Here is a 26,547-nt window from a genome sequence, read left to right on the forward strand (position 1 = left end):
GGGCCTCGGATGTGCTATCAATAGACTGGACAAATATGTTCGCCTACGCCCTCCCTCCGATCTCGATCCTTACAAAAGTCATCGAGAAACTGGAGAGAGAGATTTGGCATGCACTAAACCACTGGGGGGTGGTTTCACGCAGCCTTTTTTATTACAGCAACACAGCCACATGGCCCCAACTCAAGGGATACCATTGCGTGTGGGTAGTCTCAGCAATCTAATTTGCTAACTCGGACTGGCCGTCCAAAAGGATGTTTCTGTCCAAGGTCTTGTCTGGGCCCATGACGTACGTGCCATAGCGAAGTCCTGGGCATTTTTTAGGGATCCCTATCTCAGAAATTTCACAGGTAGCATGCTGGAAGTCGGCCTCGACATTCACATTCTGCTCCCTACGTGACATACTCCAGACCGGAGGTACATGTAACACAGGGAAGACGATACTGACATCTCAGCAGTCCTCGTCTAAGAACCCTACCCTGTACAGTGGTCCTCCCTGGCTTTGCCAGGAGACCAACTTAGCAGGTAATACACCATGCTTTTTGGCATTTGTATTCAATCTAAATGGTTTAAATCATGATGTATATAAACCATTTATGTTTTAAGGGAGTGTTGCCTACCCAGCCACCAGTTGTCGGTGCCACTCTATGCATATGTAGTAGCTATTTGGGTAAGTGAATGAAGTAGACTCCCCCCCCCCCCCCCCAGAAGTGTTGGATGAGTCTACGATTGATACTCACCCAAATAGCTTCCTGCCCCCCTCCCCACTCTCGGCTCACGTTACGATGGTTTGTCACCTTTAGGGCACAAGAAAAAAAGAGGACGTATAATGGCAGATTCATGACGTGGCATAATGGGTAGGCCCCGAGAGGGCGCTCGGTGGTTCATTAAATCTTTTAGCGTTTGAGCCTGTCGGCTGAATAAATATGCATATGTAGTAGCTATTTGCATAAGTATCATTCGTAGACTCGTCCCACACTTCTTTGGGGGGATTACTGTTCCTTAGGTTCCTACCATGACTTGCTAGCCTCGTAGGGGGAAGTATTGAGTTGTTCTTGAATTAGTGCCAAGTGCATTAGCAAATTTTTAAGTGCCCATGAAATGTAGTTTTTTTTAATGCAATCCTTTAAAATTCACCTTTGTGTCTCTTAACCTTATTTTCAATTTTCATTTTGCCATTTTCAAGGGTAGTTTTGTGCCTTTTTGGTTTTTATGCTAACAAAAATTTCCATATTCATGAGCAAAAGTGTGATGTCATATCAGGCAGAAACCTCAATGTTGCATTTAGTTTATGCACAAAAAGTTGCCAACATTTTGGATATTTCGCTGTCGTAAACTTTCTTTTCATTAGTGGTTTGTTGTGTCAGTTCATAGCAGTAAGTCAATGAGCAAACTTGTTTTCAATGAGCATTTTTTATTGGATTTACACTATTTCAATAGAAAACCGCCCAATATGAACAGTGCTCCCTGAAATGACATCACGACAACAGCGCCCTCAGTTGTCCGGAAAAGCATGGACAATTTTTAATGTTTAAAGAAGTGCACTTTTAAACAAAATTAACCAAAAAGAAATATCAATTTAATGGTTTTCATACACTTAAGAGGATTAAAAAGAAGCACAAAATATGTTTCTAAGAAATATTCACTTCATGAGCCCTTTAAGCAATGTCCTACTCTTTTGCTATCTAGTGCATCCGAGTTACATAGCTTGTAGGACCATCATGCAATGGTCCTACAAGCTCGTTTCTGTATCCTGTCAAGATCATCGGTTTATTTTTTTGTAGAATGCCATATCACATCCGCATACTCAACCATAAGTCTGACATAACTGTTGTAAACAACCAAAAGTTCCTCGTGATCAAAGCCAAATCGTTTTAGTGATCTCAACATAATGAGGCATTCGTTTGCTTGTTTTACCATGTGATCAACTTGGGCCTCCCACTTAAGATCAGCTTGAAACCAGAGGCCCAGAACCTTGGCTTTGTTGACATACTGGAGCTGTTCAGAACCGATAAACAATTCAGTATGAATTGGGGCAGATTTACTGAAGCACACTTCAAGAACCTGGCATTTACATGGGTTTAATTTCAGGTGATTATGTTTTGCCCAATCTGTGAATTCATCCAAATCATTTTGTAAACTGGTCATGCCATTGATTTTCCTATTTTCAGCAAAGGCAAGATCATCAACATATTTCCAATATTTGGAATTAGCACTCAGAGCGGCATCATTAATCATAATTTGGAAACCTACAGGTCCTAAATTAGTGCCTTGAGAGACGGCTCCAAAGCTCCATTCAGAAAAACATAATCAGAAGTACCATTGTTAAACCTGACACATTGCTCACGGTTGTGAAGAAAGTTACATATCCAAGGAATGATACTTATGATGCACTCCAATTTGAAGAATTTTGCTAATGAGCACGGAGTGGTCAACAAGATAAACTCAAATTTTAATCTACAACAAGTGCTTGGAAAAAACACCTTCCCACTCCATAGAAAAATTAGATTTTTCACCAGTGTTTTAGTAGAGACCTCCATGTCCGAGACTGAGGCATTCGAGACCGAGACCAGCTCTTTCGAGACCGAGACCGGACTTCCGAGACCAAGACTTTTGAGACCGAGACCGAGACCAAGCATAAAGAAAAAACAAACAAAAGAAATCTCACATTTCCAAATATAGTATTGGCAGGTTGAAAAAATTCACAAATATTTAGGATGAGTTTCCTACCAGTACCCTATTGATTTTTAATGTAAATATAACTAACACACTATGCAAGACCTTGCCCCGAAAAACAGCTTCTGAAATGTTGTCAGTCAGGCGAATTCCAATTTTAAAATTAGGCCCTTTAAATTACTGCCTTAATTGCAGCCAACAAAGTTTAGTGAAGTCGGTGTACAACTTGCTGCAAACAAAGGTAAAACTTTACTTGTAGAAGGCTTATTGTTGAACGTAAAGTCTTGCAAATTCTCCCTAAATGTCGGAAATGAAGCACAAGAACGTGTAACATTTGCACGTGCAAGCGCTGGTGATCACGTCTAGGACAGTACAATGTGTACCAGTGAAATACGTTGGCAACGTAACTGTGCACGGGTACCGAATTGACAAGCTGAATTGACTGGTCTTTATTCCAGCTTCAATCTCATTCTTCAGCATGAGACTTACATTTTGTACACTTAACAAATTCTTTTATGTTTGGAATAAAGACTAGACTCGTACTCATTTCAGTATGCAAATAAATAAAGCCATACGTAAATGGTGCATTTTGTTGTGGTCTTGACAGGTCTCGGGGTAAAACCCGAGACTTTGGCATCCGAGACGGAGACCGAGACCAGAGCTTTCGAGACCGAGACCAGCCCTCCCGAGACCGAGACTTTGATAGGACAAGACCAAGACCGAGACCGAGACAGCAAAAAAAGGTCTCGAGACAGTCTCGAGACCGAGACCAGGTCTCGAGACCTACAACACTGTTTTCACATGTAGTTTGTACAATTATTTGATGCAATCACACATTGAATTGAATTTAGAATGTTGGGTTTGAGAGATATGGTGATAATCTTCATACCTTCACACGTGACCAAACTTTGATGACCACACCTAATATTTTGACACAATTTGTGAAAGTGGAAACTGCACTCTGATGTACACTGATTCAACCTGATTGAATCAGTGAAAGTAATATAATTGTCAGATGTAGTTAACAAGGGGTAAAGCTTCAAAAATCAGACAGGCCCAATTTTATGTCACCCAGTGACCAAAGATTGGCCTAACTTTGGGGAAAGGCCAAAAACATTAACAAAAACAAGAGCTCAGGGTGAATCTCGGGGTGGATGGGGGTCTATATCCCCCCCCCCCTTTTTAGACCAGGGGGATGGGCTATTGAATCATCCCCTCCCCCAAAAAAACTTTGTCGTGATGGAACAAAAAATTGTGAATTTTGAGGTATTTTGCAAACATCCCAGTAACCAAAATGTGTTAAATAGCTCTGAAAAGTTGAGAAACAAACTACACAACTTTTTAAATGCGCCGTTTTGATGTAAGCGCCATTTCTCGAATTTTCACGACCAGGCAATTTGTGGATTATGGTCATCCCCCATCCCCCCACTCGCCAGCACACATTTACACTATTGCAAGAGCTGTTTCAGCTGATTTGCCGCAACAGCTAAAAATGCTTTTCATTTTCAGCCGTCAAAGTGCAACTTGACGAAAGAGCCAAAACAGTTACACAGTTTGAAATGACAGTTGTCTACGTTGTGTTATTAGGTCCATGTTCAAACTTTACTGATGACTATCCTTTGAGCTGGTCTATCCCTTGCTACTGGCCATCAACAAAGAGGAACAGCAAATTAAAGGTGAGTACTGATAAGCCTCAAATTGATGCAAAAAAAAAACATTGTATAAAAAGTATAAGACTTTCTTGAAAATGAAGGGATTTGATGTGTTTTCTAGTTGTATACCTCTGGATCCGGGATGAACATTTGAAGTTCTAATTTTATGCAGTGCAGCTTTGGGAAGAAAACTAATGGAGACTTATTGTCCAGATTTAAACAAACGGTATATTGTTTGTACACTGTCAAAACAGTTTACAAAGCTGGGCTTTGTCCCCTGATGCAAACTGTCTGCAACCTGTTTTCCTTACTACAAGTATGTGTGTGTCCCTTTTTCCCCTTTTATTTAGCCAATAAAACAAGACATAATTATACAGTCAGAGTTGTAACGAGTCACTGAATTTTGTGACTTGAGTCAAGTCATTTTAAGGCAGGAACTCAAGTCGAGTCAAGTTATTAAGCCAAGAAGGTCGAGTCAAGTCATAGAGTGTGGTCGAGTTGAGCCACACCGCACACTTGGTGACAATGCACACTGGCACACAGGTCTCACAGCCTCAGGCACCTCCAGGGCGGCCCCCCCCCCCCCCCCAAGAACCAAAGGGCTGACCATAACACTCTGGTGAGGGACATACAAGACCTGAAGGACTGGTACTCAAGCAGTTTGATACAAGTGCTTGCCTACACTTTAAAGCCAGATACCAATTACCAAATGGATGATTTACTGCGTTCAATTAGGGCCGAACTGCAAATCCACGGAAGTTTGTATGTACACAAAAGCATTTCACAAATGTACATGTAGGCCTACATGTGTATATATTGTGTTATTTTGCAATCTACTGCGTTATGTTGCAATACAATTGTGTTATTTCGGTTTTTTTAGTATTACACGTAAGTTATTTTAGTACGGCAGCTTAGTTTCTGGATGATAACTTGAGTTAGAAATGTTGTTTGGGTTGTAACTTTGGTAGGGGGTTGCCCTTGGGTGTTGGCAAGTTGGGATTGTTTTGGGGTCAAAAGGTCAAAGGTCATCGTGGTGAGTTAAAGGTAAAGGTAAATGGTTTCTGGATGATAACTTGAGTTAGAAATGAGATTTTGGTGTCTAAGTATGGTAGGGGACTGCCCTTGGGTACAGGCAAGTTTGGATTGGATTTGGGGTCAATAGGTCAAAGGTCAAGGTCACCGATGTGAGTTAAAGGTAAATGGTTTCCGGATGATAACTTGAATTAGAAATGAGATTTTGGTGTCTAACTTTGGTAGGGGGTTGCCCTTGGGAGTAGGCAAGTTGGGATTGGTTTGGGGGTCAAAAGGTCAAAGGTCAAGGTCACCGTGGTGAGTTCAAGGTGAATGGTTTCTGGATGATAACTTGAGTTAGAAATTAAATTTTGGTGTCTGACTTGGGTAGGGGGTTGCCGATTGGTACAGGCATGTTGGGATTGGTTCTGGGGTCAAAGGTCAAATGTCAAGGTCACCATGTTGAGTTAAAGGTTAATGGTTTCCGGATGATAACTTGACTCTGGCTGAGGGGTTTCAACAGCAACGCTGTTATTTTTACACCTTGCACAAATGGGCCTCCATACTGACGGTGTAAATGAAAATGCACCTGTAAAAAACTTGAAGAAATGTTGGCTCTGAGTCAAACTCTCAGGGTCCATTCTTTGAAAAAAAAAATGCATAATTTGTTCCTCAGACGATGTTCATTTTTGGACCCCTGTTTTAAACATCTTATGCAAAATAACAGCGCATGTGCACTGGTGGAAACAAACAAGCTGTTCTGAAAACCGTTAATCAGGTGATGCAACATACCGGTACATGTGCAAATGCATTGGCATGCATAGCACTAGGCACCAAGTGACCAGTTGTCTGTAAGGATTGGTCGATCATGGCCATTCACGTTCAATTGACGACGAGCACTTTAGATGCAGCAAAGCTACAGCCTTACAAGCTGTACACGTTTGGCTTGGAAACTGCAGTACATACAGAAACCAGACAAGCTGCGTCATGCACGCGTGCAAATGCACCCAAGACGTCCTTTGCGGCGTGGCTTCTTGGCGTGTATAAACTTTTTTTGTAGGTACCCCACTTTGGTGAACCACTATGTTGACCATTTTAGCCGATTTTCGGCTAACTTTGACATATTTTTTGTTAAATAACTAGTTTGATAGAAAATTTGACAGAATGGGTTTTTGGGGCAGATTTCTGTCAGACTTCTGCAAAAATGGTTGTTTGACAGAAAATCATAGCAAATTTGAAAAAAAGTATATTTGTTTACAAAAGCTTCAAACATTTTCAAACAAACCCTTTCATAGTGGGACAGGTTGGCTGGTCTATAGGTGCTGAGGTTCACTGGGAACCGGACTTCTGCGTTTTGGTTGAAATTTATGCAATTTCATAACATATTATGTAGATTGTTTATAATGTAATTTGAACCTTAATTAAGGCAACACTACAAAATTTGCATGTGATTTTAAGTGTTTATAGTGTATTTCGGGTAATTCTGTGGAATTTGGCAGATTTTTGATGAATCTGACAGATTTTTAAAGTGGATTTAGCAGAATTTGGCCATAACCTTACGGTCACCCTGTGAACCACTGCTAAGTTCAATAACCCATGAATGCTGATACATCTCACCGCTAAGGATGTCATGCAACCAAAACTATGCTGTGGTGTGCAGACAATTAATTTACCTGAAAATCCACAAACTCATAGGGTTTTAAACACATTGTGCTGTAAATCAGGTGTGTCCTGGAGCAGATGGTCATCTCCACTACTACACCATGTGTCCTGTTAATGTCACCCAAGTGCCTGAGGGAACTCTTCCGGACATTCAAAGTACTGAATATGCCATTTCTAGTCTGAAAAGTTTGTCTTCAAAAGGAGGGAAGAAGCTGAGCCACCATGTCAAGCCATCATTTATCAATCCAGCTCCACACACTCCATTTTTTATGGCAGTGGGGTACCATAAACCACACTTGCCATTCAGGTAATGTCATTCAGTGTATTTGTCTCTGCTCTTAAGAACTTGCTTTTTCTAGCTAAATCTGATTTCAATACAGAATAAATCAACCTTACTATGAAAAGTCTGGCAAACCAGCCAGCTGTTCTGATTGTTGGCGTCCCCTTTCGGCCAATAGTCAGGTAGTGCAGCAGAACAGAGGACTTTTCCAGGCTTTTAATTATTGACCTTTATATAACACCCAAGTAAATCCTTGTCATTTGATTGAAGGATGGTAGGTCACGCGACGTTCATTAATTGAAGCATTGCACGGCCTACATCATAACCGTGCATTTTTTGTTCCATTCACCATTCCATTCAACTCGGCTTTGCCTCGTTGAATGGAACATTCAATCTTTCAACTCATGAAAATATACTCGCCATTGCACTCATAAACATTCATTATTTGTATAACACATGATGATGCTGATTATTTGGGTTTTGGGGGGTTGTTTACAAACTAGTGTAAAAGTTATACAATTATTCATTAAGTTCTTCATTTGTCTAAGATTTGTTCGTAGTTTAGAACAAATGTAGAGTATCTTCAGTCTTCTTGAGTTTGATTATTTTTTCACGTCGTTGTAAACATGAGTTTTAACCCCAAATTTCTTTAAGCGACAAGATAACATTCGTTGATAAAAAAATATCGTCTTGGAGTTCATTGACCCGTAACGTGGAATCGGTGCTAACCATGGGTACTACAGCTCCCTCAGTGGGTGAGTCTAGGGAGAAGTTCTCCTCCCAGGGACCTAACCCAGACTATGAACCTGCCCGGAGAAGTTTTCCCCTGAAATGCAGGATCAACCCTGACGACCGAACCGGGTGTGGGCATCCCCACAAGAGTTGCAGTGGGCCAGAGTGATCAGACTGTCTTGCCGCCCATGGCTATCGGGGTCAACATGAAGGGAGCCAGTAAGAACCGTTCGAGCAGGGCACAAAGCCATACTTTCTGTAAACCTCCGTTATAGCCAACACCAACAACGTTAAGTTGGACAATTAAACAATGTTAAATACAAACATTTTTAATTGGATGTGCCTTATCTTTCCCAGTCTCGCCACTGCCAACAATAATCACATATCAATCAATAAACAAGTACAAACTTTCAACTGGCAAAGATGACCTTTGACCTGGATGGTAATCCAGGTCATCATTTAATGCGCTTGGTGGTGCTGTTACTGTGTTGGGGTGTTGGCAAACTACAATTTCTGTAAACCTCCATTATAGCCAACACCAACAACAATAAGTTGGACAATTAAACAATGTTAAATACAAACATTTTAATTGGATGTGCCATAATAGAGAGGAAAATTAACAGTACTACCTACATACATGTACATGTACCGGTACTCAAGAAACATACCCCATAATAGCTACAGACATTGACGCTAGTGATAAAAACACAGATCTTGTTTTTCAGCGACCCTGATGCATAGTAATTTCTGGATCATGACCTAGATCTATTGCAGCTGTTGCACCAGTGGGCCTAAAACTTTTGACGGAAAATCCCAAATTTGCTAGGCCAGCCAATTGAATGGCTTCATTTAGGATGCTTGAAACAGTAGACGCACTGATGGGACCATGTGGGGGCAATAATGACAAAAATACTGGGTTTCCCTTGGGTCGAACCAATTGGGTCCGTACAATGTAATCACTGAGAGCTTGCACCGGATTTAATTTAGTATTATTTACCGGTTGCATTAGAACCTGAAACCCTAAACGAGCTGTGTCATTCTTAATACCGTGGAACACAATCTCATCCACACCTGTATCAGTAAATATTACATTATCAGTTGAAAATATAATAATAATAAAATATAAGATGTACCAAGTGTGTTTGTATCAAACTGTCCGATGGTCAGAGCATAAGAGTAAGAGCCATTAAAGTAATAGTTTTCAAACGCAGCTGCTTGATACTGAGTGATTCACTGTCCTGCCAGTGACAAAATAAGTCAGAGAATGGCTCAACCGGAATCACTCTGGATTTAGTCATTGGTTTCTGTGTGCCAGATTTGACGAGTGCTGTGATTAGCAGTTGGATTGGAACAAATTCCAGAGGGTTGTGCAAACCGTATGCATGATACATATGTCCAAAGGCAGCTTGGGCAATTATTAGTTGTGACCTAGGCGTATCAGAATTGTCGGCAATTGAACACAGAAAATCAGCTATGATATCTGGCTGCATGGGAGGGAAATCCAATTTCCTGTCGTGGCAAAAACAGTGGAGCTTCCGAATCGACCTGTTGTAAGCAGCAAGAGTTGTCGGGGCTAGACATAGAGGAAGTTGTAGAGTGGCTCGTTTTGACCACCGTTGTGCACTTAGTGATTGCCTCCACATACGCGCCCGGCATACACTGTCCAGGGTTCTGGTTGTCCGCAATTTGGAATGAATATGTTGCACTTTGGAACTTTTAGCGGAGGACAAACTAACGTGCTTGTAAGGCGTTGAAACCACGACTGTGCTGGCCAGTGCGGTGCAATTATTGTTGCCCATGCTCGAGTCGCTTCGATGACATTTAGTACCTGCGGCAGCAGGTGAAATGGTGGGTTGCAAAAGTTGTTGTTTGTGGACCAGTCTTTTTGTGCGAAGCGTCCAGTCTACTTCATTCACTTACCCAAATAGCTACTACATATGCATATTTATTCAGCCGACAGGCTCAAACGCTAAAAGATTTAATCAACCAACGAGCGCCCTCTCGGGGCCTACCCATTATGCTACGTCATGAATCCACCATTATGCTTCCTCTTTTTTTCTAGCGACGGCATGGTGCAGAAGCAAACAATTTTGCTCTCGCCTTTTGACGAGTTTTTGTACGATTTTCGCTTTAAGAGTTTCTGTTTTATAGAATTTATCAACTAAGTGAGTTGTGTAAAATACTGTAGAGTTTGGTTTGAGTTAAGTAGTTCTCATTGGAGTCATTTTGGAGTCATTTTGCTTTCGTTTTTCTTTCACGTGGCGTAGCAGGCTTTTCAGCCTTTGTCTGACACCGTGTGCGGCGGGCCAGGTCGGCACCGCGGGACTAGCCCAGTGCCGGGTAGGCATCATGGGTTCTCCCTTTGGGATCGAGTGCAATCCCCTTTTAGCCGAGTCGGCTTTCCTGAGTTATTATTATTATTTCTGTTGTACAGTTATCTAATAATAATATTTCTTTGTCAAAAAAAAAAGAAAAAAAAAAAGCAGTGCATTTCGTTTATGACTCCATAGACGGACGAATCCGTAAAGACCTTTAGGGGAGACAGTGCGTCGTATATCCCCGGAGAGAAGTGCGGTTATTCTCCACAAGGTCTGCTAGTCGCCCCACACGTGGGGCCCCTGTTCCGGAAGTCAGACTTTCGGCCGTTCAGGGGACTAGCGTAACGTTTCGAAGAATACAGCAGTTTCGGCCGTTCCCTGTTCTCCGTTCGTTTCCCCTAAGCTCGCGGTGAGCTAGGGCCTAGCGAGACGAGTACAGTGGAGGTATATCGACAGAGGTTGTTCCCTTGCCCCCTGACTGTTTCAGCTAGCTCGGGAGCTAGTAAGCTAGAAAAGGACGTTTCGTTGGGTATATCGACAGAGGTCGTTCCCTGCCCCTCGCCCGTCCTAAGCTATCTCGGCAGTGCGGCGACAAACGAGATAGCGGCGAGATATTCGTGGGTATATCGGCCGCTGGCTGTTCCCTTCCCTCGGCCGCCTCGCCCGGCGTCACCTAGCAACCCGGCGTCGATTTCCCGTGGTTTCACGGGAATTTCTTCACCTCGTCCTCCCGGTCTGCTGGCTCCAGCAATCCTCGGGGACGACCAGTCACGGAGTGGTAAAAGGATTCAATCCTCACCGGTCCCGTCTGCGCGTTCATCGCGCTCCGAGCTTCCTGCTTCCACCCGTGCGGAATGGGCAGGACTCGCGGTGACTGACTTGCCTCCTCCCCCAATTCGGGCCACAGACTCGCAGTCAACATCATTCTTTGATCAATGCTCCGGAATTCCCAGGATATTATCGGAGTTTTCATCCAGTGAATCAAGTCACCCAAGTAAGAAAAGGAAACACAAGGCAGCGCCGTCTTCTTCAGGGGATTCCCCCCGTTAGTCGACGCATCGGAAAAAGAAAAACAAAGGTATATCCACGGAAATCTTTCTAAAAGCTTACCAGGACATCAACGTTTCGCTAGCAGCCCTCACTAAACAACAACAATGGAGATCGGCCCCAGCGGTGACTCAGAGGTCACTCCCGGCGGCCACATTTCCGGACCAAAATCCGGGTCTAATCCTGCTGGATCCGGGTGTGATCCGGCCGGATCCGGGTCCAATCCAGCCGAATCCGGGCGCGATCCGGCCGGATCCAGGCTTAATTCAGCCGGATCCGGGCGCAATCCTGCCGAATTCGGGCGGGATGAGAGGGGAACACACTGGGCCCCCAGATCCTGGGGTTGCCATCAGTGTCTGCTCAGATAATCCACCTACTCCTGGCCGCGATTGGGCGCCCTCGAGATCACAGGCGGGAATGTCTTTACACCCATCTATGAATTTGGGCACTTCTGTTCAAGATGCTCCTGACATAGATGTCGATGATATTCACCCCCCTTCCACTCACTCAAAAGATGAGCGCTCTGGGGATGATGAGGCCACTGACCCTGGAAATTTTTCGCCATTTGAGACTCAGCTGAGGCTGGTTCAAAGAGATATGGTTCGGGTACTGCAACTACCAGAGAGCAGTAAACCAGAGACCACCCGTTGTTCTTTCAAACACCGGACTGGCGTAGAGGAACCTCGGGATCCAGCTTTCCCAACTATGCCAGTGGATCGCATACAACGCATCGCCGATTCAAAGAAATGGACGGCTTTCAACAAAAGGTCGGCAGCCTATTTCCAATTTCCAGAAAAGGACCGAAATGATTTCTTTACGGTTCCTACTATTCCGGATACGGCCAAGGACAAATTGACTGGAGATAGCGGCAAAGCCCCGACCAAGTCAATATTTGTCGATAAGACTGGAGGATACAATGAAGAAGGTCGATGAGGCAGCTAGATTTGGCTCACAAACAAGCGCCTTTTTACTTGTTATCTGAATATATCGTCTGCGCATGTGAGGAAGATTCACAAATTCCAGCCGATATGTTAGCAGCAGCCTTCCAGTGTCTGGACGAAATACTCCGTTTCTCTCTTGACCAATTTACGAGAATCTCTATGCTGTCTGCCAAGTCACGTAGGACTAACGTGATGGATGCACTTTACATACCACACGAGGGCGCTAAGAAGAAGTTGGAAGACATTCCTCTTATGGGCAAAGACCTTTTCGGAGGCAAATTCCAGGAAGTTCTGGAAGTTGAAGCCAAACGAATTGAGACAGCAGACAAACTGAGCTTGAAGAAGCCTTCAGCCACCAACAAGCCCAAGTTCTCTGGGAAGAAGGCAACGAAGGGTGCTCTCTCGTTTCGCCCTGCCCTTAAGAAACCATTCAAGCCCTTTCGCCAACAAATGGCCAAGGCATCAGCTGGTGCAATGGTTTCAGCTCCACGCCCCTACTCTGCCCTGCACGCCAACTTAGCGGCCAGGGACATGGCGGTGGGCAATCAGCCCCCCGCTCTGGGTGGCGGCAGTGACGCCCCTACCGAGCCGACCCCCACACTGGGGCCCGTCGGGGGTCGCCTCAGAAATTTTGTAGGGCCCTGGAGAGAGATCACCTCCGATGCATGGGTGCTTTCTATAGTCAGCCACGGCTATCAACTAGAATTTACAAGCACCCCTCCGTCGGAAATATGTGTTTGCGAAACACCGGTTCCGACAAACACAGACAAACAATTAGCTCTCGAACAAGAGATCTCATCCCTCATCGAGAAGAGAGTGGTCCGCTTGGTGCCACCAATGGAGCAGTTCACAGGCTTCCTGTCCTCCTTCTTTCTAACACCAAAGAAGGCGGCTGGCGAATGGCGGCCGATAATCAATCTGAAACCGCTCAACAAGTTTGTCAGACCCAAACGTTTCCGAATGGAAACTCTCCATGTAGTTCTAGAGTCATTACCCACACCAGCGTGAGGAAGCGTCATTAGACCTAAAAGACGCGTACCTACACGTCCCCATCTTCCAAGAGCACTCCCGATTCCTTCGTTTCCGGTATCAGGGGCGCACTTACGAGTTCACTGCCCTTCCCTTCGGGCTATCAACCTCGCCAAGAGTGTTCACCAGGGTTGTGCGGGCAGTTGCATCACGTCTCCAACGAGAAAATATAATGATTTTTATGTATCTCGACGACTGGCTGATAGTGGCAAAATCAGAAGGCCAGACTGCTCAGAATTTGGGAAACGTATACGTTGACGACGAGGCTAGGCTTCATCATCAACGAGAAGAAGTCCCACCTAATCCCGTCCCAGGAAATCACTTTCCTGGGAGCAGAGATCGATCTACGCAGGGGCATAGCCGTCCCCACAGGGGAACGTGTTACCAGCCTGCGGAAGTGCCTCAAACTTTTCCTATCCGTTCAAGTCGCTCCAGCGCAAGCTTGGCTGAAACTTCTAGAGTTCATGGCCAGCTTAGTGGACCTGGTTCCATGGTGCAGACTGAGGATGCGTCCTTTGCAAATGCATCTTCTGGCACATTACAGACCAAAGACAGATCCAATCTCTCTATTGGTCTCGATCGACAAAGTCATTCGGCCACACCTTCGGTGGTGGTTATTGGAACAGAACATTCGGTGCGGACGGAGCTTCCCCAGAGGGGATCCTCACGTCATAATCTCCACCGACGCCTCCAACGAGGGCTGGGGAGCCTCCCTTCCCCCTCGACAAGCTGCAGGCACTTGGGACGACAACACTCGGTCCCTACATATCAATGTTCTAGAACTCCAGGCTGTAGTCAATGCCCTACACCACTTTCAAGCAGACGTAGTGGGCCGGTCTGTTCTAATCAAGACCGACAACACGACAGTGGTAGCATATATCAACAAAAACAGGGCGGTACAAGATCACCCCAGCTGTGCTACCGGACTTGGGAAATGTTTCAGTGGCTACTCAGACACAAAGTCGATCTACTCGCCATTCACATTCCTGGTGCGGAAAACGACATAGCGGACTCTCTCTCCAGGGGCAAAGTAGTTCCCACGGAGTGGTCATTGAACAGGAGGATCGTAAGTCAGATCTTCTCGATCCTAGGTCGTCCACACATAGACCTGTTCGCCTCAGCAATCAACACTCAGCTCCCGGTGTTCTGCTCGAGAGCCCATCAGCCTCATGCATGGGCCTCGGACGCACTATCAATAGACTGGACAAACATGTTCGCTTACGCCTTCCCTCCGATCTCAATCCTTACAAAGGTCATCGGGAAACTGGAGAGAGACAGATGCAAGATCCTGCTGATCGCCCCCTTTTGGCCGCGTCAGCCCTGGTTTCCCCGACTGGTGAGGCTCCTAGTGGGCTCCCCTCTAATCCTCCCAGATCGTCACGACCTACTCGTTCAACCTCAGTCCCGGTTCCGACACCCATCTCCGGGAGATCTCCACTTAGCGTGCTGGCCACTGTCAAGCGCGCTTACCGAGCAGCAGGTCTTTCTGAAGACGCTGCAGCCCTGGCCGCAAAGGGACGTCGTCTCTCAACACGACGAATCTATGACAGTCGACTACGACATTATAGTAGGTGGTGCGCAGAACAGACTGTGGATCCGCTCTGTGCTTCTTTAAACTATTGTTCAGAATTTCTACTGTTATTGTTCAGAGCCAATTTGTCCCATCCTGGGATCTGGGTCAGGTCCTGAACATTTTGGCCAAGGCTCCATACGAGCCCTTGGGCCAAGCACCCCTTATTCATGTATCTATAAAGTTGGCCTTCCTGCACGCCGCGGCTACTGCTAGGCGAAGCAGCGAGATCCATGCGCTGACTTTAGATTTGGGACATATCCGCTGGGAACCAGGTGGGGTCCGCCTGATCCCAAAGTTTTAGCCCTCCTGATATTTTCCTCCCCAAAATAGAGTCGACCTCCTCTGTCCCCTCAGACAAATTATGGTGCCCGGTGCGCGCCCTAAAATGGTATCTGGCACGCACTAAGGTAAATGCATGCAGCTCTTTATTACAACCATAAAGCCACATGGCCCCGCCTCAAGGGACACCATTGCACGTTGGGTAGTAGCTGCTATCAAATTCGCAAATGCGGACTGGCCATCCAAAAAGGATGCTTCTGTCCAAGGCCTTGTCCGAGCCCATGACGTACGTACCGTAGCGGCGTCCTGGGCATTTTTTAGGGGGGTCCCTATTTCAGAGATTTCTCAAGCAGCATGCTGGAAGTCTGCAACGACATTCACATCCTGCTACCTACGTGACGTACTCCAGACTGGAGGGAACACGGGGAAGACGGTACTGACGCAACACCAGTCTTCGTCTATGAACCCTACCCTGCGTAGTAGTCCTTCCCGGCCTGACCAGGAGACTAACTAAGCAGGTAATACATTTCCATGTATATTCAATCTAAATGGTCTAAATCATTATGTATATATATATATATACTGTTGTTTAACCATTTGATTTCAGGGCGTCTCGCCTACCCAGCCACCGGTTGTCGGTGCCACTCTATGCATATGTAGTAGCTATTTGGGTAAGTGAATGAAGTAGACTCCCCCCCCCCCCCCCCCCCCCCCCCCACAGAAGTGTGGGACGAGTCTATGAGTGATACTTACCCAAATAGCTTCCCGCCCTCCTCCCCACTCTCGGCTCGCGTTGCGATGGTTTTTCACCTTTAGTGCGCGAGGGAAAAAAGAGGAAGTATAATGGCGGATTCATGACTTAGCATAATGGGTAGGCCCCGAGAGGGCGCTCGTTGGTTGATTAAATCTTTTAGCGTTTGAGCCTGTCGGCTGAATAAATATGCATATGTAGTAGCTATTTGGGTAAGTATCACTCGTAGACTCGTCCCACACTTCTGTGGGGGGGGGGGGGACACCTGCTGAAAGTGGTTCGGCGAACCTGCTGTTGAATACTGGCAACTGGGGATTTGCGAGTGTTGCAAATCGGGCCACTGAGTGAGTCGCCCCCCTGCCTCACTGCCAACTATCTACATTCTCTCATCAGTAAAATTTTTCTGATTCAGATGAAGATTTGACAGTAGGAGATGTGAGATCCACATAGCCCCTACGTGGCGGTGGGAATTCCACTGGTCAAGCTGAGGCATGTTCCAGAGACCAAGGTTCATCTGATGAAGATGTTATTGATGCACGACATCTCTCTCCCTTGGAAACGTAACTCCGTCTGGTCCAACAGGATGTGATCCGTGTTCTTGGCATACCAGACACAGGCAAAGAGGAACATGAGCCTCCACCTCGGCAATCCTTTAAGCGCTGAACGGCACCAGGGCCACTACCTGGAAAGCTTCACCCTTTCCAATTTTACCCTTGGATCAATATTGCACCAAGTACATCCAATCTGTGGCCGAAGCTAAGAAATGGAAATCGTTTGACAAACAGTCAAGCTCGTATTTCGCTTTCCTACAAAATATTTTGAAAACTACTTGTCTGCCCCTGCCGTTCCTCACCCAGCCAAAGATAAGCTGACTACAGACAGGATAGGATCAAGTTTCACAAAAGTACTTTTAGCCGACCAAACCAGAAATAGCTGGAAGACACCTTGAAGAAAGTGGATTGGCCTTCTTGGTTTGGATTACACACAACATCCTTCTTCTTAGTTCATTCAGAGTATCGTGATAAAACCATGTGCATGTCCATGAAACAGGTTGCTCAGATCTCGTACAGAAAAATGCATGGAATCACTCCTTCTTCTGCAGAGATGCCATTTTTTTGGTTTTAACCGGAATTCAGGTTTTTTGTTTAAATCTCACACAATTCCAGTTTTTCCGGCCGTCAAAATAAATCGGAAAAAAGAGAAGAAAACCTGTGGAAATGCGTTGATTTTTACCTCGTTAGCGCTCTCGATTTAGTACATTTAGGTGCACACACGGCACAACGTCTTTGTTGTTGCTGAGCCTGCATGCGGTACAGGCAGGCAATGTACTTGCACGCAGTATACAACGGCGCCTCGCGTGTGCTTCACCACCTGCGGGCGTGTTGTGCGCTAAGCACAGGTAGCATTCAGCCTGGAAATCAAGTCTATCATTTCAGTTGTCAGTGGTTTCCGATCAGTGTTGTGGAATCATGCATGTTTCATGTCCAATATTACTTGGAAATTCGGTAGGCAAAATTAATATTAGGAATATGGAAAAAGTCAAAGTGATTGAACAAACCGACAGCTTGAACGCCATAGAAGCAAAGTTAAAAAATAAACAGAACTGGGCTTGGCTGGAAGATAAAGATGAAAACAGGGACTTTGTGTTGGACTCGGAGTGGCTTTTTCACACACACAAAAAAAGTTACTTTTTTTTTTCCAAGCAGCCGTTCCTGTTTTTTTTCAAGCAGACCCAGTTCCTGGGTTTTTTTTTTCAAGCAGACCCTCAGGCATCTCTGCTGCTGGGTCCCGATTTTTTTGCCGGGAAGTTCCGGTTGCCAAGCAGGACCAGACTCGACGAAAACCAGGTAATCAACGGCGACTTTCCGAGTCCGTATATGCCATGCCCCAGTCACGGAGCACTTTCATATCAACCAAGCAGTACCATGAAAATTAATCCGCTAAACCAAGTGGCCAGACAGAAAAGGCCTCCCGGTTTCATGGGGGATGGTGAAAATGACATCTGTAGCTAGCTGGACCCATTTTTCGTTTTCGTAGATCCACGGGAAGAATCACCAGTATGAGATTTTAGGCTTTGCATGGTGGAGTATCGGTATCGTTTCGGTTTGCGGTAACACCATGTGGTAATAACTACTGCTTAGAAGATATTTAGTTCTGAAATGAACTTGTCCTGTTTATTATCAACTTTCGCTATGTAGTTTTGTTCTGATAAGAACAGTCCTGCTTTAAGTTCTAAAAGAACTTGTCTTTGGTCTCAACGTTTCCACTAGCCTGCTCTATTCATCGTCAGGAGAATGAAGAGAGTTGTGGGCTATATTAAGAGAAGTACGCTGTGTTAGGATTGGGAGTGCTTATGTTGGTAGATTCTGATTGGTTGTCTGTTGGGCATTGTGTTGGGAGTGGGATGCCCTGCTCGTTCGGGTGTGTCAGTTGGCTGTGAGCACTGTGCATTGTGTTGGGCTGGGATGCCCGCTGAGTGTCCTGCACCTGATTTCATCAAACTTTTTGTAACTTATGATGCATCACAGCGATGCGACGCGTCGTATCTCTACGATGCGACGCAGCTGGACGTGCCCTGCGATTCATTTCATAAAACACGTCGTAACTGCGATGCTTCATAGGTGTATTTATAGCACAACTCGATGACTGTTTTATGTATTTAGTCAGCGTACAGTAAATAGTCGTCAATATAACAAAAATTCGTCGGATCTCAGCTGGAAATTTGTTAAAACGTAAAACAAAATGGCGGCCGTGCGATGCAATTTTGAAGGAAAACAAGCTCTCATTGGACTGTATACAGGCATGCAACTTTTCCTCGGATCAGCTGATTTCCTCTTTTTTTTACCTCCCATGTGTGCCATTGAAAATAGAAAGTCTGGGAAAAATTTGAATTTCCTCTTTTTTTGTGATTTCCCAGTTGCATGCCTGTGTATAGGTACTTTGAAATTTCAACTCTAATATTCCGGTCTCATTCATAATTATTCAATTAATTTTCTATTTGCAACTTTACACACATTGCCTCGCTATTATAATCTCGTTTATGTGATGTTTATGGCTTAAAACTGTCTTAGAAAAATGACTCTTCTTATTTTGCGATGACCACTAGACACGTCGTAACTTGCAACATGTTTTAAGCCGTTGTCAAGGAACTTACGATGCGTTCAACACATCGCGACTTTCGTGAAATGGATGATACGATGCGTCGCGAGTTGCGGCGTGTTACACGTCGTAACTCGAGTTGCAACTCGGCAGCGCTTCGTGAAATCGGGTGCTGCTTGCTCAGTGTGTCAGTTGGCTGTGAGCCATGAGTGTTGCAACTTGGTATTAGTGAATGCCATATGTTGCTAATGAAATAGCCGATGTCTTGTGGTACAGTATCATGTTTGTGGATCTCAATAGCTTCTCTGATACGACGGGTGTACCAATGTTTCACTGGGGCTATGATTTACGCTTGTTCCCAATCAACAACATGATCTAAATCAGCAGAGTGTTTGACAAAGGCAGATTTGTTAAGTTCCCCTCTGCGCCCGTGAGCTAGGTATGTGTTCTTTAAGCCTGGTAGTAAGGTCTCTGCCGGTCTTCTCAGTGTACACTTTGCTAAACGAGCAAGAAATTCGGTAAACTCCTGCTTGAATGCTCACATTGTGTTTGTCTTTGTGGGTGTACAATTTCGTTTCTAGTTTATTGCGGATTCGGTAGTAGACCTTAATATCCGCTTCACGGAGGGAACGCTATATCTTGTGTGATGCATGGCCAATGTATGGAAGGATGGCAGTCAGCATGTCAGATGTGTTCGGGGTCTGAGACTAGTTAGCATTCGGTGCGAAGTTTTGATTTTTAGGTCTGTACCCATTGTCTCTTAGCACTTTATTGAGGAGGCTTCAATTCGGATGGTAGGTGTTCTGTGATGATGTGTGCCCTTCGAAGTAGGGTGCTGTTTACCAAGGTTTTTACTGACGGTGGGTGGAATGAATGAGCATTAAGGTATCGGTCTGTATGTGTGGGTTTCCTGTACACAGAGTGTCCAAGTGAACCATCGGCCCGTTTGGAAATTACAGAAACATTTACATTTACATTTACTATATTTCTCGGGATAAACAGTAAAAACCAATACCTACAAATTAAAGGACAATAACAGAAAACCAAAAAAACCTAACAGCTCCCGAAGGATTTCCCAAAAGAGACAAAGTCTCTGTCAAGGGGCTCTCCTGACTAAAAGGTTCACACACTCAAAAATTAAATTACATTAAATCAATCCAATTAAATTAAATAAACAAAATTAAAATTAAAATCTTCAAAGAAACCTCAAAAACAAACTGAGTGCATGTACATGTATTAAAGGGAAAATACAACATTTGCAAATACATGTATCAACGATAAAAATGATCAAATTATCACGAAACACCTTACTGGATTGTTAGGGAATGACAGTCTTAGGCATCCTGTAAAATCGTGGCTCCTAGTGTGCTGACATTTTTAAGAAAAATTGTATTTTTCCAACAATGGTCGGCCGACCAGCGTTGGAGAAAACTAGCCTTTTTTTTCTCAAAAACTGCTCCTACATTTGCATATTTAGTTATTCTGCATTTCTGCTCTTTGCAATTGATTACACACCAGGCTGTGAAGGGGTACAAGCCTGCTAGACTGATTCTCTGACCTTTCAATTTCCCAAAGTCTATAATTGCTCCGTTTCATCTTAATTGGGGTCAGGGAACCAGACTACAATAGACTATGGGCCATGGGATCAATACGCCTCTTGTTTTTTGATTCAGTGGTCTACATCTGGGGTGGGAGGGAAAAGGGTAGGAAATGAAAGCCCATAGTACCAGGAACAACATACTACTTTTCACAAGTGGTAATGTTGTACACTACTGAGAACCGCTTGCTCAAACCCGCAACATACACCAACTACACGTTATTAAATAAAAAGAAAATCACAACTCAAATAACACAGAACGAATGCAATTTATTTTAAAATACTTATTGTACACTTTTTTATTAACCATAATAATCCCAAATTCTCCATTTTCAATACATTTTGTACACGCTCAAGGGAGTTATGGTTTTTACTTGACATAACAAGTCAACAAAGCTTTTACAATGTGCAAGTAATGTGCAGTTCATGTATTATGTGATAAATACAGGTTCTTGCTGGTCTATACCCATAAAAAATATCAAACAGCTTAATGCTGATTTTAATGTATAATTAAAAATAATGATGAGAACAAGTTAAAACTTGCTTGGAGCATCAATTGCAGGTGAATAACAAAAAAATAACACGATAGCATGATCAACATCAAGTGACGTCATAACATACCAGGTAGTTACCCCGCAATGTCAGTTGCTCCAAGCCTATTTTTATCTGGTTGCCAAGATTTCGTTTCTAATTTGTACCATTTTGAAATTAATATTTGTGAAACTTTGTTTTGCCCTCTCCCCCACAGGTATATTGTGGCTAAAGTTAAATGGTTTCTCATTTCTACGAATCTTAAACCTTACAAACGAGATTACGAGCAATGAATGCAACATTAGGAAGTCAGTAACAAACAACTTTTGAGGGATGACAAAGACAATTCTGATAAAACCACTGGCTGTACTGAATTTATGATAATATAATTTAAGATGTCACAATGTCAGAGACTTAATTTAATTGACTTATGTATTCCACAGAAAAGATACATGTATGGCTTCCTTTTATCTACAAATTTTATGCAGATCCAGTGATCACGCCCTTATAAATAGAGCTTAATTTGTTTAAAATGTACATGCTGGAAGTAATTTGAAGAAAATTTTTCTGCTTAATCAGGGAATTTGACCTTGCAGGCACTGGAGGTCTGCCCATGCTGGAACGAAGAGCTCTTCTCTTTCTGGCTGGTTGAGGACTTTCACCAATGTTGTGTTCATCATCAAGTTGTGATGTGGTTGCTGTTTTTTCTACAAAATAAACACAAGAAAGAAAACAATAAGAAAAAATCATGGTTGCATGATACATGTACATGAACGACTTACGAGTACGAGTGACTCGCCCCCTGACTGACTCGCCCCCTGACCGACACGCCCCCTGGAAAATGATGCACCATACGGGGACATCGTGAAAAAAAAATAATAAAGACAGTGGAGGGTAACACAGAGGGTCCAGCAAATCAGCTTCATTTACCTTAGTTTTGGGATTGAACTTTTACGATTGCCGGGATGCCCAATTCAATATTTGGTTCTGCCCTGGTTTTGAAAGTTCCATTACGAGCCTCTTTTATAACTTTTTCAAAACCGTTCAGTATGTTTGATAAGAACACCACTAAACCAAAAATACCCCAAAAAACATACATGTAGGCCCTACCTCATTTATTCTAAAAATATTTTTTAATGAAACTGAGGACCCAGAGTCGAGATTAACAAGTTATGTCAACAAACGGTGAATGATACCTTCCGCATGCCGGCAGTCACCGTGAATGCTACGTGCACAGGCCCAACGCGGGCAGTGTGCCGCGCCATGGGCACTCTGCGAAAAATCATGCTGCACTATATCGGTAAAGCTGTGCTAAGTTGTTTCCCAACACATATAATTTTTTTTCACGATGTCCCCGTACGGTGCATAATTTTCTAGGGGGCGAGTCGGTCAGGGGGCGAGTCAGTCTGAAGGCGAGTCGGCTAGGAGGCGAGTTGGCGAGTCAGCTAGGAGGCGAGTCAACCAGGGGGCGAGCTTGTAAGGGGCGAGCTTGTAAGGGTCGGTCAGGGGGCGAGTCGGTAAGGGGCGAGTCGGTCAGGGTGCGAGTTGACCTGCAATCGAATAGGCCTACTCACTGTTCATGTTCTTTAATTTATTACATGGTCACAACCCTAGTTAGAAAGTAACTTACGAAGTGGCTATTGTTAAGGCAGCCGTTGTTTAGCGCCCTCTACGATACTTTTTGATACGCACGCAGGTATATAATTATTTGTTTCCCCACGTTTTAGCGAGCAGTGCGACAGCTCAGTCGATAGAGGGTAGGATTTTGCACCGCAAGGTTGCGGGTTTGCATCTCAGTTTTGCACTCAAATTTTTTTCCTTTTCTAACCTAAGGCCAAAAAAAAAAAGTCTCCGGTTTCTGGTATGCGCGCGCTTCGCCGTAGCCATGCACGTCGGCAAAATGAAAAAGTTTTTTTCAATGAAAGATGATGTCTCAAAACCGCCAAACTCACTGGTTTGACTGGAATCCAGCTGCTGCACAATTTTAACGTGTTTTTAGATTGGGTTATGGTCGAGAATAAGTTTTATGTGGCCTCTCTGGACTCCCATATATTTGCACTAAGTTTAGTCGGGCACCATTTGCAGTCATCAGCACACATATGAAGCAAAAAAATTAGGTTTAAAAAAAAAAAAGCCGCGTCGCCGCACCACTTTTTGGGCAAGCTCCATACCAGAAACCAGAGACTTTTTTGTTTTGGCCTAACTAGGCTTTGGAGGATTTTTTTTAAAAGGGAAATAAAGTCCGAATTTCATAACGTTCAAATTCACTTTTTCCTTCTAATTTTATATTTTCTTCTCATGTTTTTATAAAAGTTGCAGTACTACCGTAACGATAGAAAATGGGAAATACGTTATGGCTGCCGTAACGATAGCCACTGCGTTATTATTAGATAGTGGATATTTTGCCGGAGGTAATGACGGCAAACTAACGTTTACTCAAGGTTTGCCGGCGGCAATCCATATCAACAGAGTGCGCTGTACTCTTTAAGATAGGGCTGAATTATAAGATGTATTAAATTCCCACCAAAAGTTGTGTAGCACGTTTGGTACAGTGGTTAAGCAAAAGCACTAGTGAGCGGGATGACTCAAGTTCGATCCCGATCTCCGCCACATTTTAAAAAAAAATTTTCCCATCTCCAAATAAATAAGAATATTCTTCTTTTATTATTTTAACATGTCTCAAACATTTTATTGCAGAGTAATACATTTTCTTTTTCAGATTTGTGGCTCTGGAGGATTTTTTTTAAAAGGGAAATAAAGTCCGAAATTATAAAATGGTCTGAATCCCATCTTGTGAATACGAGGTTACAACGAAAATATTGGCATGGAGCCAGACTAAAATTTGTTCACGGAAAATGTTTAAGTACAAAAAAACAGTAACTGCGCATGTTCAGTGCATATTCAGCAAACTAACCTGCTAACGTTTACTAAAGGTTTGCCAAAATATCCACTGCCTTATTATTACTCCTTGTGTCCTTGAAATTACTGAAATCATGCTCATGATTATTAAGAGTTTATTCATTTTAGGACTAGTATCAGCAAGATTTAGACATTGGCTTGATTGGGCTTATGACATGACATGGACAACAACAACGACAGAGTTTGAGTTTTGTTATCGAAATTATCGACAGTAATTTAGTAAAACTTCAGTTTACCTGTTTACATGATGAAGTTTTAAGCTTTCTTAACATGCTTAAAGAAATATTGAGCTCACCTGTAGAAGCTGCTGCATCGGCTTTCTTTCTCATGCTTTTCGTTGTTCTTTCAATGCGCTGAGAATCTGTAAATCGTGCGTAGCAAGTCGTGTGGTATCCACCGTGTTGTGGTATTGCTGCACTACAAAGTTGTGCGAAGGCCTGCCACTGCTGCAGCTGCCGAGTTGTCGGCGGCAAAATCTATCACAATTTGTGCTTTAGGACCATCCAAATCTTTCCATTTGATGACGTACTCTAGGAAGCGTGTCCATGTTTTACCAGAGAACGCCGTCATTCTGCACTTTTTTGACGGGGAAATGCACATAAAACACGATATTTCATGTGTATTTTCGTCGCTTGAAGACGAAATGTCTTCCTCACAGGAAGCCGCCATGTTGTTTCGACGCGATATACTGGACCACTCCACTACCGCGATTGTGATTGGCCAATCGACTATGATCAATAAAATATGTCTTCTGATTGGCTAATGTGCGTTCGAGGCTGAGCGGTATATTTTGAACATTAAAAAAATTTGAAAAAAACAATATTACTAATTAATGTAACCAAATCTCGCGGGTGAAAAGTAACCGAACGTTTCTTGGATTTTTCCCTGCAAAACCATACCAAAATCATGCCCACCCCATTTGTAGACCAGGTAGAAGAGAGAAATGTGGCCATGGCCTAGGCTCTACGAGAACATGATTGGTTTTCTTGGTTTTTCTAGCATCTACAAGCCCAAAACTTGAAACAAGTCTGTTTAGCAATATCTGCTATAGCATGCTAATCCTCCTTATCCATTTATTTCTGAAAATTGCAGCAAAAGCAAATGTTGTACATTCCCTTTAAAACTAAATTAGATTAAATTAAATACATTAAATTAAACTAAGAAAAATAAATTGCTAAAAGAACGATAAATAAAATTACCAAAAAAAGCGAGTTTGCAGCCCTTCTATTTGGGCATTCAACATCTCCCTGGGTCTAGGGATTGCGAAAGCCTTAGGTGCTGCCCTCTACAGACAGAATATCATGGTGTTCATGTATCTGGACAATTGGCTGGTGGTCGGTCGGTCAAAGCAGTAAGTCAGCAAAGCATTCAATTTGACCTTGCGTATGGCGACTCAACTTGGATTCCTCATCAACGAAACGAAGTCGCAACCAACTCCCACACGGACCCCAACTTTCCTGGGAGTAGTGATAATCTCACAACAAGAACTGCCTTCCCTACAGATATACGCACCCAAAACTCCAACAATGTGTAACATTGTTACTCAAAAAAATTGTGGTCCCAGCAGCAGCATGGCTAAAACTACTGGGATTAATGGCAAGTATGGTGGACCTGGTGGCTTATTGTCGACTTCACATGCGCCCACTTCAACTCCACCTCCTTGCTCACTATCAACTGAGACATATCCCAATCAGCCTCATGGTACCATGTTGTCTACCTACAGCCACACCTTCTATGGTGGCTAGATCCTGTCAAATTGACAAGCAGCCTAAAATTCCCAAAACGGCTACCAACAAAAGTCCTAACCACAGATGCCTCTCGGTCAGGCTGGGGAGCCACATTTGCTTCTCGTCAAATAGCAGGATGTGGCTCCAACATCAACAAGCTTGGCACATCAATGTCCTAGAGCTGCAGGCAGTTTTCAATGCTCTCAAATATTTCTAACCAAGCATTCAGATTTGGATGGTCTTGATAAATGCCACAACACCACAGTTGTTTCAAACATCAATCGCGAGGGAGGCACTTGGTTGGGACAACTTTGCCTCCTCACATGGGAACTACTCCAATGGTGCCTGAAGTTCAACATTTCATTGATAGCCACGCATCTTCCAGTCAAGTACAATTGTATCACCAATGCATTGTCCATTGGGATCATCCGTCCAACAGAATGGACACTGCAACCCCAGGTAGTGCCACCGTTTTTTTTGCACACATAGACTGACCGCATATAGATCTGTTTGCATCAGAGAAAAAATCACCAAATTCCGGTCTCTTGCACCAGATACCCCGATCCACAAGGGTTGGACACAGACATTCTATCATAAAGGGTGTACTGATGGCTCCTCAGTGTCTAACAATCAAAACTTTAATCCAAATCCTCTGTGGGATGTTCATCCAGAAACCTCCCACTCAGAATCTAATTCCATCATGGGGCCTCACTCTTGTTCTAGGAA

General features: G+C 43.8%; 1 protein-coding gene across 1 annotated transcript in view; it reads left to right on the forward strand.

Moving 5' to 3' along the window:
• The window catches only part of LOC119726968 (iduronate 2-sulfatase-like), a 134,008-nt gene that overhangs the window by 86,052 nt on the left and 21,409 nt on the right, over positions 1 to 26,547 (forward strand). The window contains exons 4-5 of the mRNA XM_038198818.1: positions 4,261 to 4,349; positions 7,061 to 7,305. Coding sequence (XP_038054746.1) covers positions 4,261 to 4,349; positions 7,061 to 7,305 — 334 coding nt within the window. The remainder of the gene's footprint in view (positions 1 to 4,260; positions 4,350 to 7,060; positions 7,306 to 26,547) is intronic.

Source organism: Patiria miniata, unplaced genomic scaffold (genome assembly GCF_015706575.1).
Source record: "Patiria miniata isolate m_02_andy unplaced genomic scaffold, ASM1570657v1 HiC_scaffold_2, whole genome shotgun sequence".
Taxonomy (NCBI): Eukaryota; Metazoa; Echinodermata; class Asteroidea; order Valvatida; family Asterinidae; genus Patiria; species Patiria miniata.